The sequence below is a fragment of the Aquarana catesbeiana genome, linkage group LG10 (genome assembly GCF_042186555.1).
Source record: "Aquarana catesbeiana isolate 2022-GZ linkage group LG10, ASM4218655v1, whole genome shotgun sequence".
Classification (NCBI taxonomy): Eukaryota; Metazoa; Chordata; class Amphibia; order Anura; family Ranidae; genus Aquarana; species Aquarana catesbeiana.
The window spans coordinates 126,842,273-126,862,321 of NC_133333.1; the positions used below are offsets into that span (position 1 = coordinate 126,842,273).

Sequence of the window (20,049 nt, forward strand, 5' to 3'; positions counted from 1 at the left end):
TCTCCAGCCCTGCTGTGTCTCAGAGATCCCTGTCGGCTGCTTACATCTTGGTTTGCTTCCAGGTACTAATTTTCAGCCATTTTCATTGGCCAATAACGAAGAAAAACGCTCCTGCGCACAAGTGGGTAGCTGACCAACCAGTATTATAACACAGGCCTTGCTGCCCTCAAGGATGGGGAGTCCTAGCAGACAAGGAGAAACAAGAGAGACAGGGTGCACCAGCCATGTGCATTATCTTTAGGTAAAATTTATTATAATAATGATAAAAAGGGAACTACTTACTAACAGTAGTAGAAGATCACAAAAGTAAAAACAATCTTCAAATCACAGCACGTGGTGAAGGAGCAGCGGAGCCCACCAGAGGTACAGAAAGAGCCCACAAAAATCACTGCTGGCTGACGTGTTTCGAGGGGAACATCCCCTCTTCCTCATCTGAGCCATGTGCACGCAGCTCAGTATACAGGGCATGGAGGCCTATACTCAGAAGCTCACTATCCGTAGCCCATTCCCCCAATTATGAGGCTAGTTCATCCACAGAACCTTTCCCCATTCAAAATGGGGCTCTGTCCATAACTACATTTTCCACTTAAGGGCTCCATCATGATGCAGATTATGATATTTAGACAACACGTGCACCCAAAGATGGCCATTGATTTTTTTTTAGGAGCTTTGTGTCCAGTCATACCCAGGGTTCCTCAAGATAGCACCTGGAATTCATAGTGGAGGGCCTACTAGTCCTTTGCCAGACTACCTCTAGTGCCAATGCACCCACAATCACCACCAAAAGGTTAATTGTAGAAGGCCAGTATCCAACAACCTCTTACAAGCATCTAGCAAAGTGTACTCTAGGAGCCCATACAACAGTTCTTCAGGAAAGAAACACAATGGGGTTTATTTACTAAAGCTAAAGAGTGCAAAATCAGTCACACTTCTGCATAGAAACCAATCAGCTTCTAACCTCAGCTTGTTCAATTAGGCTTTGGCAATAAAACGTGGCATGCAGAAGTGTGACTGATTTTGCACTCTTTAGCTTTAGTAAATAAACCCCAATGATTCTGCACTCTGACACAGAGCAATAGCAATAGGTGACTTTTGAAGTTTTTTAAATTAATGTATGTGTGTATGTATACCAGACAATAATGGTACAATAATGGTACTAATCAGTGGGTGAACCCCTTTAAAATGTTTACAAAAAAAAGGTTCTTTTGCAATTTTCCAAAAATGATTATACCATATAAAATGAATAATTGACAGTATGTTATAAATGGTACAGAAACACCTTTTATTCATTCAGAGAAATTTAAATGAAACAGATCTCTTTTTTACATAAGAACAACATGTTATAAAAACCTAAAATATTTTTCTTTGTAGTGTAAACTATAATACATTTTCTATGTAAGTTAAGAAAAGAGAAAACAGTCTGTTTTAACATACAATAAGCAGTATTATATACAGTATGCGTTTTTGGTGGTAATTGAATGAATACTTGTGGAAATAGGTGTGATATCATATCTAATCAATGTTCCATACCGTATGCGGTGAGTTATGCCCTGTACACACGGTCGGATTTTCCTACGGAAAATGTGTGATAGGACCTTGTTGTCGGAAATTCCGACCGTGTGTGGGCTCCATCACACATTTTCCATAGGAATTTCCGACACACAAAGTTTGAGAGCAGGCTATAAAATTTTCCGACAACAAAATCCGTTGTCGGAATTTCCGATCGTGTGTACACAAATCCGACGCACAAAGTGCCACGCATGCTCAGAATAAATAAAGAGATGAAAGCTATTGGCTACTGCCCCGTTTATAGTCCCGACATACGTGTTTTACGTCACCGTGTTCAGAATGATCGGATTTTCCGACAACTTTGTGTGACCGCGTGTATGCAAGACAAGTTTGAGCCAACATCCGTCGGAAAAAATCCTAGGATTTTGTTGTCGGAATGTCCGATCAATGTCTGACCGTGTGCACGGGGCATAAGTGGGGGAAGGAAAAAAGGGTAACAATAAAAGCTGATTCTTTATTTTATTTTTGTTTCAGTATAAATCATGAAAGAAAATATAAAAAGGAAACAATACAGTAAGTAGAAAAAAATCTGAATCTAAAAAATTAGACTTATTTGTATATAAGTAAACCCTTGTCTAGAAAAAAGGCACACTTTTGTGACTATTATAACAGTAATCATAAAAGTAAAAGATTTAAGAATATTACAATGTGTAACAAGCATGCTAGCTACTGTGTCATAAAGTCCTGGTCCGTGTCCTCACAAATGTTTGCAGCTGGGGTGATCACTAAGACTTTTTCTTCCGAAGGTATGGAAAAATGCTTGGTTGACATGTCAGTGCTAGTTGTATCTTGCATTAGGTTCATGTTATCAACACATTGTTCCGTATTATTTGAATTGCCTTGTATGTTACTGTTATCTTTCACACTGTTCATTTTCCATGGGACACTTAGATATTTTTGGATCTCAATAGCTGGGCTTCTTCTGTTTGCGTTAATGGAAAGTAGTCTGTGGAACATGTGTAATGCCTGCCGTGTAAATTGCTTCCAATGAAAAGGAATATTTTGGTTATTATCCCCTGAGCTCTGCCATTTATTGAACTCTTCATACTGCTTGTCCTTCATTAATGCTGTGTCCCAAGGAAAGTACCCAGTGGAAATGCAAAACAGAAGGATACCAAAAGACCATACATCAAGACTGGAGTCAAGTTCAAGGGATTCATTATCTTCTAAGCTACAAAGCTCAGGAGGTGAATAAGGGAGAATCCCTTTCATTGGAGACACCGGAAAACCTTCAAGTCGTGTTAATCCAAAGTCTGCAAGCTTTATACAGTGGCAATCTATATCAAAAATAAGAACGTTGTCTAGCTTTACATCTCTGTGAACAAGAGCTTTGCTATGCATAAAGTCTAGAGCTTCAGCCAACTGCATGGCACATCGTTTTACGATTGTCTCAGGGAGTCCAACCTACAAAAAACATACAAATGTGCAAAAAAATGTTATATATAAATAAACACATTTTTTAAAGCAATATTCACGCTTATTAGACAAATCATTTGTATTTGTTAATAAAAGGATCATTATTGTTCATTGCATCCTATCCTTTCATATATTCTCTCATATAGTATAAAGAGGTATAACAATTTCTGTTTATCAGCTGTGAAGGATTATAGTCCAAGTGTCCATGCACCAGTGCACAAACACAACCTTTTCATGTAGAATATTACCTGTCCCTCATCTGCAACCTCACTGTGCATCTAAGGCATCATTAGTATGTGCAAAGCCTACTCTTAAATGGCAATTTTTGTTAACAACTTCTTCAATATCTGCTCTCTATGTCCAGGGCTCTCTTTCCTTTATTACCCTACATCCACTGCACTGTCCCTTCACCACAATGAAGCAATGTATTTTCTCAGCTTAAGCTGGCCATAAACCAATAGAATCTTTTTTGAATATTCGAACAACAATTCTGAAAAGTTGTTTGTCGGAGTACTTAATCTATCCATCATTTCAATTCTATAGCCCTTACAAATTTGTCCAGACCTGCTACTTGAATGAACTTCCAGACATACTAAACAGGCTTCTTTTAAGCCTAGAATATGAACAATATGTAGGATTTTTCATGAACAAAAGCCACATACAGGCAGTCCCTGGGTTACAGATAAGAACCGGTTCTGTAGGTTTGTTCTTAAGTTGAATTTGTATGTAAGTTGGAACAGGTAAATTTTTTAAGATTGCACCTCCCTTTCTGTTCCTGTGACAACTGGATTTTGAAAATTTTGCATTGTTGTGGAAACAGGATTGGTGATAAAGCTTCAGCAGAGATGCCTTTTAAAATCTTTTTAAATCTTACAGGAGTGATCTTAAGGGGCAGATTTTTTCTCACTTCCTGTTGTAACCCTCCATTTGTAAGTATGAGTCATATGTAAGTCGGTTGGTTGTAACTCAGGGGCTGCCTGCACACAGTTAAAATGTTGTTAGCCTGAAAAAATGTTCCATCCTGCTCCTTTAAATTTGCTCATCACAACAGTAGAAAAAGGCCATCGATTGGACCCAGTAACAATTAGAAAATTGCACAAACAATCCAAACATGAAAATTGCAAATTAAATTCTACTGGCTGTCTCTACTTCACTTCTTTTGCTTCATGTGTTCTTCAAACTCAGTTCTCAGCTATGGAGAGAAAAACAGTGCACTGAGAAGCAGATTCTAAAGCAGAAATCAAAGAAGGCCCATATCAGAAAAAAAGTTACACTTGCAGTAGATTTCCTGCTCTCTTCCCTCCAGTTCATTGGGTTCTTCCCCTACATTCATTCACTGTAGTTGTTTAGCCCAATCAACATACGACCCCTGTGAAAGGAATTTTACACTTTGACGACCACCCTGGTTTATGCAGGCAGACCACCGGGACCCTCGGATCCGTGAGAGACCAAATGAGACACGGAAAACAGGCTTTGAGTGTGTCCAAAAGATCTCTGACTTTATTGATTACAACAGTAGTATATATACCAGTAAAAATACATGTCTAAGGGTTATTCAAACTTTAGACTCAGTACTTTATTATCAAGAGTTAGGCTGCTTGACTAGATAACAAGAAATATCTGATGACTTGCTGACACAGATTCAGCTTAACCACAGTATCTCATAGGGTGTGGTTCTCTGAAAACTTTTAAGTTGATTATGGCAAAACTCTCACACACACAAAAAGTTAATTTATACTTTATGTAAAATGAAAGAGAATCTAAGATGGAGTCAGTTGTTTATACATTTTATTACACCCTATATGTGCATTTTCATATGTGGCACTTCAATGTCTTATCTGTGCACCATATGGTCTGCTCAGCCCTCTGCCATCGTCTGTTGACACACAACACTCCACACAGTACAGTCTGTCAACAGCCATTGTAGTGTATGCGCTCTCCATGAGGCCACTCGTGCCTTCTGAGTTAAAAAAAAGCCTTCTTTTTTACTGACATTTAGGAGACCATAGATATGTATTTTAATGGATAAAGTGGTAGAAAGTGAATAGTGTTAGTGGACATTCAACAGATTACTTTAACATGCAGCAAATGTAAATCAAACAATAATGAGCCTGAGCTGCTTCTGTGTCACAGATTGTTACCTGCTTCCGAATTTCCAGTATAAGGACTTAGGGGTTTCCCCCAGTGCAGCAATAGGGCATTTGTACTGAGTGAATTTCACAGATAAGGCTGCGAACAAATATGTAAAACAGTGCTGGAGATTTTGAGATAAATGCAATAGTAACACAGTAAAGGTGAGTTGATTGCATAGTAGGCAATTGCAGAGGTATAGATAGATATCAGAGGTGGTAAAGAGCTGGAGGCATAGACAGGCTGATGAGTAAATAAAATGGCAATCTGTGTCCTATGTACATCACTATGTACACCTTCCTGGGTAACAGCAGATTGGGCCTAAAACAGTGGAACCTACAGGGTTAATCCTTTGCATTGTGTAAAAAGGCTGTTTGATCCTGCCTTCTCTGATCCTCCCCTTCTTCCACAGTTCCCAAGCCATCTCCTGATAGTTCAGAGTCTTGGAGGTACTCTGCACATGCTCAGTTTGGTGTGTACTGCTGGAGCGTTTTCTTTTTTCTTGGGAGGGTGCATGTGATCAGCACAGGGCCAATCAGCACTGTCCAAACAGAGGGTCAGGGGTCCTGCAGCCTCATAGGCATATCAGAGGAGAATGAAAACTCCTCCTACAAGCTTTAACTAGACACTGATAGAAGTCACAAGACTGCTATGTACTGCTGATGAGAAAAGGTATTTATTTAGCCGTTTACTAAAACTTTATTTACTAAAATAATAATAACACTTTAATCACACGTCTGCACACATATGCCTTTACTTTATTACATTTCTGCTGCTTAACAAATGCACTCTTTTCCAAGATTCTAAAATCAATAAAAAAATAAAACAGCAAGCGTGCTAGATTTTAGATTTTAGGGTTTAGGCTTTAAATGGTTTGAGAGGACAAGTCAGACATTGTAAGGAACTAAGAATGTTCACACAATAAATTGTGAAGATTTTGAGCTTGTGTGACCTCTGTATAGCAAATGTACTAAAACACCAATACTCATGTATTTTTGTACCACGGGGCCCTCACCCCTGTTTGGAATTGAATAAAGTTTATATTTGCAAAAAAAAATTGTGAAGATTCACTTCAGTTATCCAATCATGTGCAGATGAAATAAATAAACAGGAATTTGCTTTTTAACATGATTTGATATTTAAAGCAAGTATTTACACAATTTATTGTGTAAATCTTCCCAACCCCTAGCTGGTAAATCAGCTTCAGTAACTCAGGCATGTAAAAGAAACTTGGAAGTTGCCCTTGCTGACTTTATGTGTGAAATTCTATATTTGTAGATCTCACAGTTCAAATCACATTGTAAAATTCTGCCTATCATTCTATTTCTGTTAATCCATGCCTGTTTGTGGCTAAAGTATATAGATATGCTTGTCAAAACCTAGCAGATCAACAATAGTTTACACACAGGATAACATTTGAATTTTTTTTAAAGACCTATATTTTTTAACACCTTTTAGGAACTGAGAATGATAAAGATTTTACATAATAATTTAAAAAACAAGTTCATCTATGCAGTATGATCCGATTCCACACTTAGTGAGTAAATAGCCTGCCAGGGGATTAAACTATTCTAATAAAACTGGAGCAAACCGCAGCTGCTAATGACAAGTACACTAAAGATAGGAGATTAAGCTATGCAATAAAGTTCTCACCCTATAAGTGTAGGCAAAGCTTTGCACACACGAAGCAAAATACAGTATTCATAGACTGTCTGGGATAAATTTAACTTGTATAGTGTGCTGATATCCATGAAAATCATTATGACAGATTGAGATGATACACATGTAATAATGCTGACTATCAAACTGGTAACTCATAACTAGTTATATAAAGAAAAATCTAATTTGATCATTCTGCCTGCATTGCTAAAAGCCTAATCATTTATATTTGGTACTTTTCATCCCTAAGGCCTTATTCACAACTGAGCATTTTTCAGCTTGTAAAATGCTCAGCTCTGAAGCTCCAAAATGCCCAATAAGCAAAATCCCATTCATTTCAATGGCCCCTGGTCACATATGAGCATTCTGTCAGCTAAAGCAAAATGCCTGCAGCTCAAAAAAGTACATCAGCTTCTTTTTGGCAGAATACAAGCGTTTTTGGCCCCATAGACTTCAGGCTCCATTCACACCTGAGCGTATATCGATATACGCTCAGGGGTGATGTAACGCCAGTTAGGCTACTGTCATTTTTTTAAGCTTTTTTTTTTACAAGCTTTTTTAAGCATTTTAGAAGTGTATTACAAGCATTTTACAGCCTCAGGCATTTTTGTTTAGCCAATAAAAAGCACTGGGGGGAGGAGAGGGAGAGGAAATTAGATGTGGAGAGCTGCTAATTGAGCGTTTTACAAGTTTTTTTTCTATCAGGCATTTATATTGAAGTCTATGGGGCCAAAAATGCTTATAATCTGCTCATGCACTTTTTTGAGCTTCAGGCATTTTACTCCAGGCGACAGAATGCTCATATGTGAACAGGGGCCATTGCAATGAATGGGATTTTGCTTGTTAGGCACTTCGGAGCTTCAGAGCTGAGCATTTTACAAGCTAAAAAACGTTCAGGTGTTAACAGGACCTCGATAGAAATGCCTGACTTGAGCAGAAAAACGCTTGTAAAACACTTGTAAAACGCTCAAATAGCAGCTCTCCATCCCTAATTTCCTCTCCCTCTCCTCCCCTTAGTGCTTTCTATTGGCTAAACAAAAATGCCTGAAGCTGTAAAACACTTGTAATACACTTCTAAAACGCTTTAAAAAAGCTTGTAAAAAGCTGCAAAAAAGCTTAACCAAATGCCTGAAAAACGCCAGTAAATCGATACGCTCAGGTGTGAAAGGAGCCTTAAACTCTTGGCATCCTAGTAGTCTAAATGTAGTTTTATTAATGAATGGTTATATTTTTTTGTTAACTTATTTACATACTTATAGTGCTTAAATCTGAACTCCAGCAGATCCCTGGGATGTGATCAGACCTATGCATTTTCCTCATGATGTGTTTTCTATTGAAATCGATGGAAACACATAAAAACACGCCAAAATGTGAATTTTCCCGTTTTCAAAGTGTGTTGAAATGCATTGTGTCACAAATCAACACAAATCAAAATAGACATCACTGCGCTTTGATATACATCATGGTGTGTTTACATGTTTTATGAAATGTCCATGTGCATAATGACAGGCATTACCATGTATATTAATGCATGCATTGAGATGGGTTTTGATGTGCTTCAATTCATTTCCATTCATGGATGTTGCTAAATGTAATGGGTGAATTCTCTTTGAAAAATGACGGGCAAATTCTGAAAAACACGGCCATGATGAATACTTGGTAAGTAGACATTAATTTAAACATTCTTGAGAAAAAACATAGATCTGTCGTCAAACAAGAATGTTTAAAAAGTAATCATGTTCTGATATATCAGTTGCTTTTTATATTAGATTGTACAGATTAGTTCTCCCAAAACTTAAATACAAGAATCCACCAAACACATTTCAAATTAAAGAAATTAGTTAAAATGTTTAAAAGGTGAATATTTTGATTTATATGCCCTTTAAACCAATAAGGAATAAATATAATCTTACAGAAGGCTATACATATACATATCTACCTACAATTACTGCAAAAATGAAAACCCAAATTGAATATCCTCTCTGAAAATAAAGTTCTAACAATCTAGACCCCTTACATCTTAATATTATAGAAGAAAGGACAATGTTACCAATGTTTGAAATATTCTTCGTAATATAAATCTTTTTTTTTTTAATACAATTTATTTTCATTTATTAAACTGTTCATTCCTTCTTCCTTGCTAAATACATAGTGTCTGTCTTGTCTTAAATTAACTATCTATGTTTTCATCACTACTGAGTGGCAGATTTGGTCTTGATGGATTAAAGACTCACTTACTGTCTGTTTTGGATATACAACAGTTTTGGGGTTTTTTTCCGATTTAAATATAGGCAGTATACTTCATATTTTATTTATCTTCCAATTTTGACAAATAGATTAGTTATCTACTGTACCTACAGTGCCTTGAAAAAGTATTCACCCCCTTGGCATTTTTCGTGTTTTGTTGCCTCACAACCTGGAATTAACATGGATTGTTTGAGGATTTGCATCATTTAATTTACAGAACATGCCCACAACTTTGAAGATGTTTTTTTTTTTTTATTATTGTGAAGCAAACGACAAATAGGACAAAATAACAGAAAAAGCCAATGTGCATAACTTTTCACCCCCCTAAAGTCAATACTTTGTAGAGCCACCTTTTGCGGCTATCGCAGCTCAGAGTCGCTTTAGGTAAGTCTCTATGAGCTTGCCACACCATATCACTGGTATTTTTGCCCATTCCTCTTTGCAAAACTGCTCCAGCTCCTTCAAGTTGGATGGTTTGCGCTTGTAAACAGCAATCTTTAAGTCTGACCACAGATTTTCTATTGGATTGAGGTCTGGGCTTTGACTAGACCATTCCAACACATTTACATGTTTCCCCGTAAACCACTCAAGTGTTGCTTTAGAGTGGTACAGGTTTTGCTTAAGAATATCCCTGTATTTAGCACCATCCATCTTTCCCTCAAATCAGTTTCCCAGTCCCGACTGCTGAAAAACATCCCCACAGCATGATGCTGCCACCACCATGTTTCACTGTGGGGATGGTGTTCTTTGGGTGATGTGATATGTTTACACCAGACATAGCGTTTTCTTTGATGGCCAAAAAGTTCAATTTTAGTCTCATCAGAACAGAGCACCTTCCTCCATACATTTTGGGAGTCTCCCACATGCCTTTTCGCAAACCCAGAACGTGCCATTTTGTTTTTTGCTGAAAGTAATGGCTTTCTTCTGGCAACTTCATAAAGCCCAACTCTATGGAGCGTACGGCTTATTGTCGTCCTATGTACAGATACTCCAGTCTTTGCTGTGGAACTCTGCAGCTCCTCCAGGGTTACCTTAGGTCTCTGTGCTGCCTCTCTGATTAATGCCCTCCTTGCCTAGTCCGTGAGTTTTGGTGTTCGGCTGTCTTTTGGCAGGTTTGCTGTTGTGCCATGTTCTTTCCATTTGGTTATGATAGATTTGATGGTGCTCCTAGGGATCATGAAATATTTGGAATATTTTTTTATAACCTAACCCTGACTTGTACTTCTCAACAACATTGTCCCTTACTTGTTTGGAGAGTTCCTTGGTCTTCATGGCAATGTTTGGTTAGTGGTCCCTCTTGCTTAAGTGTTGCAGCCCCTGGGGCCTTTCAAAAAGGTGTGTATCTGTAATGACAGATCATGTGGCACTTGGATTGCACACAGGTGGACATCATTTCACTAATTATGTGACTTCTGAAGGTAATTGGTTGAAGCAGAGCTTTTTATAGGCTTCATAACAAAGGGGGTGAATACATATGCACATGCCAATTATCAGTTTTTTATTTCTGAAAAATAGTTTTATGTATATATTTTTCTAATTTTACTTCACCATCTTAGACTATTGTGTTCTGATCCATCACATATAATTCAGATTAAAAAAACATTGAACTAAAGGCTGTAATGTAACAAAATAGGTAAAAAGCCAAGGGGGGTGAATACTTTTGCAAGGCACTGTATGGTTGAACGTGCTGTAAAAATACTTGAAATTGTGAGTAAAAACGCCAACTGACTGCAACTTTAGTAAATTTCATACCTATTTTAGATTTATTTATGGTGTATAAACATACTACAAGGTTAAACTGAGACTGTTTTATCCAGCTAAGTCTATATCTTGCCAATTATTGTCCTATTACAATCTAATTCTATTGCTATTGGAATTTCTCAAGTCAGTTCTCTTCTCAGGCTCCCAGGTCTTCTCTGGCAAATTATACTTTGTCATATAACATATTTGAGTTGAGATGCCCATAATGACTGAAGCAAGACACAGTTACCTAATTTTGTCAAAATTATTTATTTATTTTGTGAAATTAAATGAGAGACAAAATTGTCTGCACAGGTGAGTTTCACAGAACCAGGTGCAGGATTATGCGTGTTAATCCTGCTGTTCTCTATCTCCACCTTCTGCTCATGTCCCCAATGCAGTTGGGAATTTTGCAGAGCAGTGTTGGTATTTACAGCACATGCTCAGTTTTCAGTGAGTTTTTATGCTGAGCATTTCCTCCCTATCACATCTGAGCAGCCCATGTGACTATAGAGTCACACATGGGGTTGTATACACAGCGGTAAATGACATCCCACTCCCTCCTCCATGCCCTTTACCCAGCTAAACACAATGGGGTTGGGATATTACATATTGATTGATGGACGATTCACCTCCCTGTTATTCTAAGGCTGGAGGGGCGTGACACACCCTGTGACTGGCAGAAATCCACCCATACCATGTTATTGTCAAATAAAACGAAAGATTTGGTTTCAAATATATATTTGTATGATCATTTAAAACAGTTTATTGATATTAAATATATATTTTTACTTTGTATATCTACATGTGACCAGTAGTAAAGGACTAGAAGCTCCTCCTGACTATTCTTCCGTGCAGACAGGCTGGGAAGGAGCTGGGTCATGTGGCAGCTGTATATGGATTAGGAAAAAAGTTACTTAGATTTTTTTTGTATTAAAATAATTACAGTGACATCAGTGAAGTAGAACTACAGTATAGGCTAAGCTTGTTTTCATATTGGACAGAGCAAGGGAGGGTTATAACCCCTGTCAGATTTTTGTGCCCCATTGCAGAGATTTCCCTTCACTTCCTGTCCCATAGCCAAACAGGAAGTGAGAGGAAATCCCTGCAAATTAAGGGCATTCCCATTGGAAGATTTCCCTATTACTTTTCTGGGGACAACCCAAAATGTGTGATTTTCTTTTACTTTCACTTTCAATGAGAATGGTAAACAGTACAGTAATGCCCTGTACACATGGTCGGATTTTCTAACGGAAAAAGTGCGGTCGGATTGTGTTGTCAGAAATTCCGATCGTGTATGGGCTCCATCGGACTTTTTCCGTCGGAATTTCCGACACACAAAGTTTGAGAGCAGGATATAAAATTTTCCGACAACAAAATCCGATCGGTTAAATTCCGATCGTGTGTACACAAATCCGACACACAGGTGTCACGCATGCTCAGAATAAATTAGGAGACGAAAGCTATTGGCTACTGCCCTGTTTATAGTCCCGACGTACGTGTTTTACGTCACCGCGTTCAGAACGATCGGATTTTCCAAAAACTTTGTGCCACCGTGTGTATGCAAGACAAGTTTGAGCCAACATCCGTCGGAAAAAATCCATGGATTTTGTTGTCGGAATGTCCGATTAATGTCCGATCGTGTGTACAGGGCATTAGAGAGGGTGACTCTCCCTAATGGGGACACAGACAGCAATACAAACTGACAGGTATTCTAATCCCACTCCACTTTATCCAAAAAAAAGTTTTGCCTTTAGTTCTACTTTCACATACAGAAATAAAAGGGACAATGGGGGGGGGGATTTACTAAAACTGGAGCACCAAAAATCAGGTGCATCTTTGCATGGTAGCCAAATCAGCTTCTAATTTCAGCTTGTTGAATTAAGCTTTGACGATAAAACCTGGAAGATGATTGGTTTTTATGCACAGCTGCACCAGATTTTGCACTTTTAGTATCACTTTAAGGGCCAGTTCACACCATAGAAACGCAGTCTGGATGCATTCCAGATGCTTTTCTGCATGCACGTTTTTGATACGTTTTTGATGTGTTCCAGTGCATTTTCGATGCAGTCCAGTGCATTTTTCGCCCTCTTCTTAACCATAAAAACCTTTTTGATGCGTTCCAAAGTGTTCCGGTGCACTCCAGTGCATTTTTGATGAACTTTTTGATACTTTTTTTTTTTTCTGGAACTGGAACGCACTGGAACTGCAAGCACTGGTGTGAACTATGCCATTGGATACCATATAACCTACTTTTCATGCTTTTGATGCAGAAAAAAACGCCCTGGACTGCATATGGTGTAAACTGGCTCTAAGGCCCCTTTTATATAGGTGCTTCCATTATACAGATTCTGCTTGCTCAGCAGGGGATCGCTCCGCTGATCCCAGCTGAGCAGACGGATGACAGGTCCATCTCTGCTTACTATGCAGGGCATAGACGGACACAGTCTCGCTCTCCTCTATGGGGAAAATCGGGTGAAAAAGTACCGCCTGTCTGTTTTCATCCGATCATATCCAATACAAACCGCCAGACTGATGAAAAATAGGACCACCATCCATCTGGATTTTGCAGACAGGATCAGATCAGATAGCAGCGGATGTCAGCGGACATACCAACGCTAACATCCGCCACTCCATAGGTTAGACTAGAGGGTCCGATCAGGTTCACCTGAAAAACTGACAGGCAGACCTGATCAGAGAGCTTGTATGAAAGGTGCCTTATAATGCTACTTTTATGGCTGTCCTTTCCACTAAATATACATATCAGCTAACTTTCTTTCCACAAAGTTCAGTTTCCATGTAGGTGGAACTCCTTACCCTAATTGGCAAGGTATTATTGATGTTCTTTCCACTCTTGATCAAAATCTTTTGTACTGTCATAGAGTTACTATGAGCTATCAGTCTTCTCTAGACCTCTTAACAAAGATGAACTTGGCACATTGCCTTTCCTCTTCACATGGATTAAAATTTAAGACTTGTCACATATCTAAATGTGCTACTGTGATGGAACCTCTGATAAACTACTAACCACATCATACTTGACACTCCTAGGAATCCATTGCTATAAGATCGCTTCTTCCCAACTGTCAAAGGGATGTGCCCAAACTACTACCTTAAACCTTGTACGGTAAAACTGCCCTTTGAACAAGATTAAAAAAGCCATACAAACCGAAATCTGAAATCCAAAAACAAAAATGTTGCATAGTTACATATATACTTAGGTTGAAAAAAAGACACAAGCCCATCAAGTTCAACCATAAAAATTAAAAAAAAACATACAATCCGATATACACAATCCTATACCCACAGTTGATCAAGAGGAAGGCGAAAAACCCCAGCAAAGCATGATCCAATTTGCTACAGCAGGGAAAAAATTCCTTCCTGATCCCCCAAGAGGATTTCCCTGGATCAACTTTACCTATAAATGTCAGTACCCAGTTATACTATGTACATTTAGGAAAGAATCCAGGCTTTTTCAAAAGCAATGTACTGAGCTTGCCGGAACCACCTCTGGAGGGAGTCTATTCCACATTTTCACAGCTCGTACTATGAAGAAACCTTTCCCTATTTGGAGATTAAATCTCTTTTCCTCTAGATGTAAAGAGTGCCCCCTTGTCCACTATGATGACCTTAAAGTGAATAAGTCAATACCAAGGTATACATTCAGTTCCTCTAATCTTTCCTCATAGCTAAGCTCCGCCATGCCTCTTATCAGTTTGGTTGCCCTTATCTGGACTTTCTGCAGTTCCCCGATATCCATTTTGAGAACTGGTGCCCATCACATACCTGACAAAGGGGTCCTGCGTCGCTCCGAAACATTGCACTTGTTCTTTTGTGATGTGATCTCTCTGCATTAAAAACTTTGGACTGCATTTGAAGATCCATGGTGTGCTGCTCGAATTGGACTCTTCTCCTAAAGCGAGTCTTCTCTGAGTCAACATTGACTTTCTTTTAATCCCTATGCTGCTGGCCTTAGTAAATAGAAAGGTATATTATATATACTTGTTTTACACTTTTCTTTTTACATTTCTTCAGTTACTTCCTGGATTCTTGCCTAGAACAAAATTATGTCATACATCCCAGGAGTCTTCAGGAAGGGAGGAGGTGCTCTCTCAGCTAAGCACACCCTCCTGGTTGCATGCCTGAGCTAAGTGCAGATGGATTCCAGAAAGTGAATGCTACACGAATCATCTGTCCTTATTATAGATGGCTATGGCTATAAATGCTGTAGGGTGGGTTTAAAGTGATGTCTCAACAAAATAAAGCATGGAGACATAGATGAAAGGATGCGTTTGCTTTGAATATTAAAATGAATTAAATAGTACTTCAGTTTGTGGTGCTCAGATACAGTTTAGTTCTACTTTAAATTGCACTATAAACAAAAATATTTTTCTTCATAACAACAAAAAATATCTATTTTGTACAGCACATTTTTATGGGTGCCTTTTCCTCTCGTTTCTTCCCACTATCCTACTATTTCTTATGTTCAGATCTAGTGTAAATATTTGCCAGCACACCACGGATCTTTGAGTTAAGGCCAAACCACGACCCTCACGCACCCCCCTGGTAAAGGGCCAATCACAGCGGCCCTTTACTACATGATCAGCTGTGTCCAATTACAGCTGATCACAGTGTAAACAAAATTCCCAGTTATCAGCAGTAATTTCATCACGCACTGTCACTGTCACAGAGGAGAGCCGGTACCTGGCAATCCTGACAGGGGACATGCCCACAGATAATCAGGGCACTGATCATCAGTGCAACTTCATTAGTGCCATCAATGCTGCTCATCAGTGCCTCCTCATCAGTCTCCATTAGTGCTGCCTTTTAGTGCCCATTAGTTCCATCTATACATGCCCATCAGTGCTGCCTATCAATGCCACACATCAGTGCCTGCTCATCAGTGCCGCCTACCAGTGCCCATCAGTGCAGCCTCATCAGTGCCCTGGTGGAGAAAAATACTTATTTGCAAAATGTTTTAATAGAAACTAAGAAAAAAGGTTTTTCTTTCAAATTTTTTTTTTTTTTAGCAAAAAATAAAAAACCCAGTGGTGATTAAAAACCACCAAAAGAAAGCTCTATCTATCAAAAAAATGTAAATATGGGCACATTGCTGCATGATCACGCAATTGTCATTCAAAGTGCGACAGCACTGAAAGCTGAAATGCATAGAATGCATTAAGATAAAAAAAAACCTTCAGCCTTTACAACCACTTTCATTCTACTTTAAGTAATAACAGTTATTAATAGGATAGCTACCCTGGTATATTCTCTTTCTTTACCCCTTTTCATGTTAGCAGTATGGTCTCTTTTTATTATAGACCCCCCCCCCCCCTTCTCACAAGATTGATGTTTTCAGGATTCCATTCACCTTTCACAGGTTATTTTTTTAGTAATGTGGTTTGATTATTATTTCCTGTTAGGTGTATTTAAGGAATAGGCTTCAAGTGGAACTTTAGTCAGAAAATTAAGCCCTACTAGATCACTTCGGTCTGGCCCATTTGCCAGATATAGTTATGTAAAACAATAAAAATAAGTGCCTATATTGTTTAAAATCCAGTAACACATAGGGGGTTATTTATGAAAGGCAAATCCACTTTGCACTACAAGTGCAAACTACAAGTGCAAAGTGCACTTGAAAGTGCAATCACTGTAGATCTGAAGGGAAGATCTGAAATGAGGGGAAGCTCTGCTGATTTTATCAGCCAATCAGGTGCAAGCTAAAATGCTGTTTTTTAAATTCCTTGCATGTCCTCCTCAGATCCACAGTGACTGCACTTCCAAGTGCACCTTTAGTGCAATTTTTAAGTGCACTTTGCACTTGTAAATTGCAAAGTGGATTTGCCTTTCGTAAATCACCCCCATTGTCTCAGCCTACTCTGCACATGGTCAGTTGTTCTGCATTTTTGGCATTGTGTCGAAAATCAGAGCCACTAGAGGCTGATCTGCTGACAGCCTAAAGATGTACTACTGCTCAGGGGCTCTGGGCTTCAGCAAAATGGCAACCACCAGCAAGAACAAACAGGATCAATTCTCGAGGCAATTAATAGCACACACTAATCTTGATAGCAGAATTATTAATGTGGAATGAATGTTCCTCGCTAAAGAACAATCTTTTTTAACAAGTTATTATGGGTAAAGTTCCGCTTGAATTAACGATGTTCTGTAATAACAGTGAACCATGAGGGAAAGTGAGAACATTGTCATACGCTGCATCTATATGGCATTTCTTTTCTTACCACTTGATAGCATTGGCCCTGCAATCAGTGAACTGTCTGTTGACTGGTACACTTAGAATTGCCACAATTAACTAATGGAGTTTTATTGACAGCAGAGAAAGTTACTTACTTTAGCCAAAGTGATAGAATAGAGGTCTCCTGCAGGTGCCAGCTCCTGGGCAAATGAAAAATATTTGTTTGTTTCAAAAACCACCGAAAATGTGCTAATGATATTGGGATGTGAGGAAAGGCACAATGATACACAGTATTCCATTAGAAAATTATCCTTCTTCGTCTTTGTCTTTTTCATTAACTTTAGTGCCATAACTTTGCCTGAAATCATAAAACGTAAGGTAAGTAAAGGTAATGGTAAGCAATGTAATTCACTGATTTGAAGATGAATTTCAGGTATGGATATTTTTATATAATTACTTTGGTCTATCTTGGACTAAGGCATATGCTATACCTGTGGGATCCCTTGAGAAGCTGGAAATCACCCCTACTACAGAGATTTCCACTAGCTTCCAGGTTGTTTGCCGAGGAGCTCCTCTGCTGCCTTCTGCTATAAGAGGTCCCTGCTCAGCGCTGGCACCATTCAAATAATGCTTTGCATGTTCTCTATGAATGCATAGCATTCTCTGGATTGAATGAGGTTAAGAGCTTGAGTTCACTGTCCCACCTTCCCACCCCACCCAATCAGAGAATGCTTTGCATTTATTGAGAAAGTACAAAAGAATTCTCTGAATGGTGCCTGTGTTAAACGGCTGGCCCCCTGTACCCACAATGCAGCAGGGCAACCACCTAGCATGGGCCACAGTGATGTAGTGATGTCTACTACAGGGATTTTCAGCTTCCAGGGAGATCCCAGTGGTATGGTATATACATAGTTACATTGGGCCAATGTAACTATGTAGAAATATCCATTCCTAGAATTCTTCTTTAAAGTAAAAATTTGTACACTGGGCATAAAAAAAATGCTGCTTATACAGGCGTTATTTTCTTTCAAGCTGTAGAAGCAACTCCATGTTAGCTTATGTATCCATGCACATTTTGGCATTTACAGGCATATTTGAAGAGGAGGGTTTACAGCAAGGGTCTTCAAACTATGGCCCTCCAGTTGTTCAAGAACTACAATTCCCATCATGCCTAGCCATGTCTGTGAATGTCAGAGTTTTACAATGCCTCATGGGATGTGTAGTTCCGCAACAGCTGGAGGGCCGTAGTTTGAGGATCCCTGGTTTACAGGCTGGAAAAAACCCCATTACAATTGCATTTTTGAGAGAAGCTTTTGGGCAGAAAAAAATGCTTGGGCAGAAAAAATGCTTTAATATGGCATTTAGGCGTGCTCAGCAGTACAAGTGTAAATTGATTATAGTGAAAAATGAGCAGAGGGGAATGTTTTGTAAAAAAAAGGCTTATAAACAAACATAAATGCGTGTGCAATACAAGCCATTGTGAGCGTTTTTTCTGCCAGATGTTCTGCCATTTTTTCAGTTGCCTAGTGTGCATGGACCCTAAAGGTTATCATACAACAGCTGGGTTGATTAACTACAGCAAGCACTCTTATTAATGTATGTTTTCAGCATCCTATATACCGTATATGCCCTGCAGCAGGGCAGCCGCTTGGCACAGGTCCCACAAGCTAGTAAAGATTACTGCAGTAGGGGTGCCTATTAAAGTTCCTTTCAGCTTCTAGAGGGGTCTCACAGGTAAGGTATATCATACCTCCCAACTTTTTGAGCTGAAAACAAGGAACACCTATTAGCAAAAGTATGTAGGCATAGGACACCCCCCTGCCATGCCCCCTTAAAGGAGAATTGTACAAAAAAATTAGTAGTTAAACTAGCAAGTGTTTTTTGTACTACTTCTATTTCTTTATACTGGCTTTAAAAAAAAAAATTAAAGGCGTTTATTTATGATCTTGTGTTTGTAATGTCGTGTACACATGACCGGACTTTTCGACAGCAAAGGTCCGATGGAACGAATCCGCCGGACAATTCAATTGTGTGTGGGCTTCATCGGACCTTTGCTGTCAAAAAATCAGACAGATTTTAGAAAGAGAACGTGTTTCAAATCTTTCCGACGGACTCGAGTCCGGTCGAAAAATCAGTTTGTCTGTATGCTAGATGGACAAACAACGACGCAAGGGCAGCTATTGGCTACTGGCCATGAACTTCCTTATTCTAGTCCGGTCGTAACGTCATCACGTTCGAATTAGTCGGACTTTGGTGTGATCGTGTGTAGGCAAGTCCATAGCGTCGGAACTCCGTCGAAAGTCCGGTAAAAAAGTCCTTCAGAGTTCAGTCTGTCTAAAGTCCGCTCGTGTGTACACGGCATAAGGCTACAAAACAGAAGTCATCTAAACCCTGGCTTAAATTTACAAATTCAGCAATTTAAAAATAGGAGGAAAGGTTTAGCACTGGGAAACACTTTTTGAAAGACAAAAATTGCATTTTATATACAACTATATGGATCAGACAAAAATGAGGGACATCGAGGAGAAAAGAGGGACAGAGGGACTTTGTTTAAAATCAGGGACAGTTGGGAGCTATGGTATAGGCTGATCCAATGTCAGTATGTAAAAATATCAATACCTGGGGTTCTTCTTTAACTCCTTAAATACCACATATTGAAAAGCGTTCACTATTTGATTCATATATACTCCATATATATATATGGAGTATATGTGAAATATATATATTTCAAATATATAAAAGCAGCAGCACGTGCTATAAAAGTCTGTGACTTTTCAACTTCAACTTATATAGTGCAAAGTAAAATATCTATGAAGTCCATAGCAATCAGCATGGACCTCCCACTGTATATACCTGTCATCACTTTGATGTTATATACCATGGTTATGGCAACAGCTATCCTCCATAACCCCGGTATTTTTTTAAACAGTGGGTGGATTCGCCACTGCATCACATTTATGGGCAGAGGGAGAGGTGCCCCCCTCCCGCCACTTCCCAGCTGTTATCCGAGCTTACCAGAGCCATCGGTAGTGGTGGAAACAATCTAATCCGTGGAGCGATGGGCAGGAAATCGAGTAGGAGCAAGATGGCCCCAC

General features: G+C 39.0%; 1 protein-coding gene across 7 annotated transcripts in view; it reads right to left on the reverse strand.

Annotated features, from left to right (window-relative positions):
* Window positions 1-1,301: 1,301 nt before the first annotated feature.
* LOC141110875 (serine/threonine-protein kinase SBK1-like) overlaps window positions 1,302-20,049 on the reverse strand; it is an 88,253-nt gene continuing 69,505 nt past the window's right edge. For 4 of the 7 annotated variants that reach the window (XM_073602578.1, XM_073602579.1, XM_073602585.1 and 1 more), the window contains 2 exons: window positions 17,110-17,312; window positions 1,308-2,973 (listed from right to left, as the gene is read on the reverse strand). In XM_073602578.1, the coding sequence (XP_073458679.1) occupies window positions 2,236-2,973; window positions 17,110-17,312 (941 nt within the window). In that variant the 3' untranslated portion in view covers window positions 1,308-2,235. Of the gene's footprint in view, window positions 2,974-17,109; window positions 17,313-20,049 lie in introns of all 7 variants that reach the window. The other 3 variants (XM_073602583.1, XM_073602582.1, XM_073602584.1) reach the window with 2 other exon arrangements.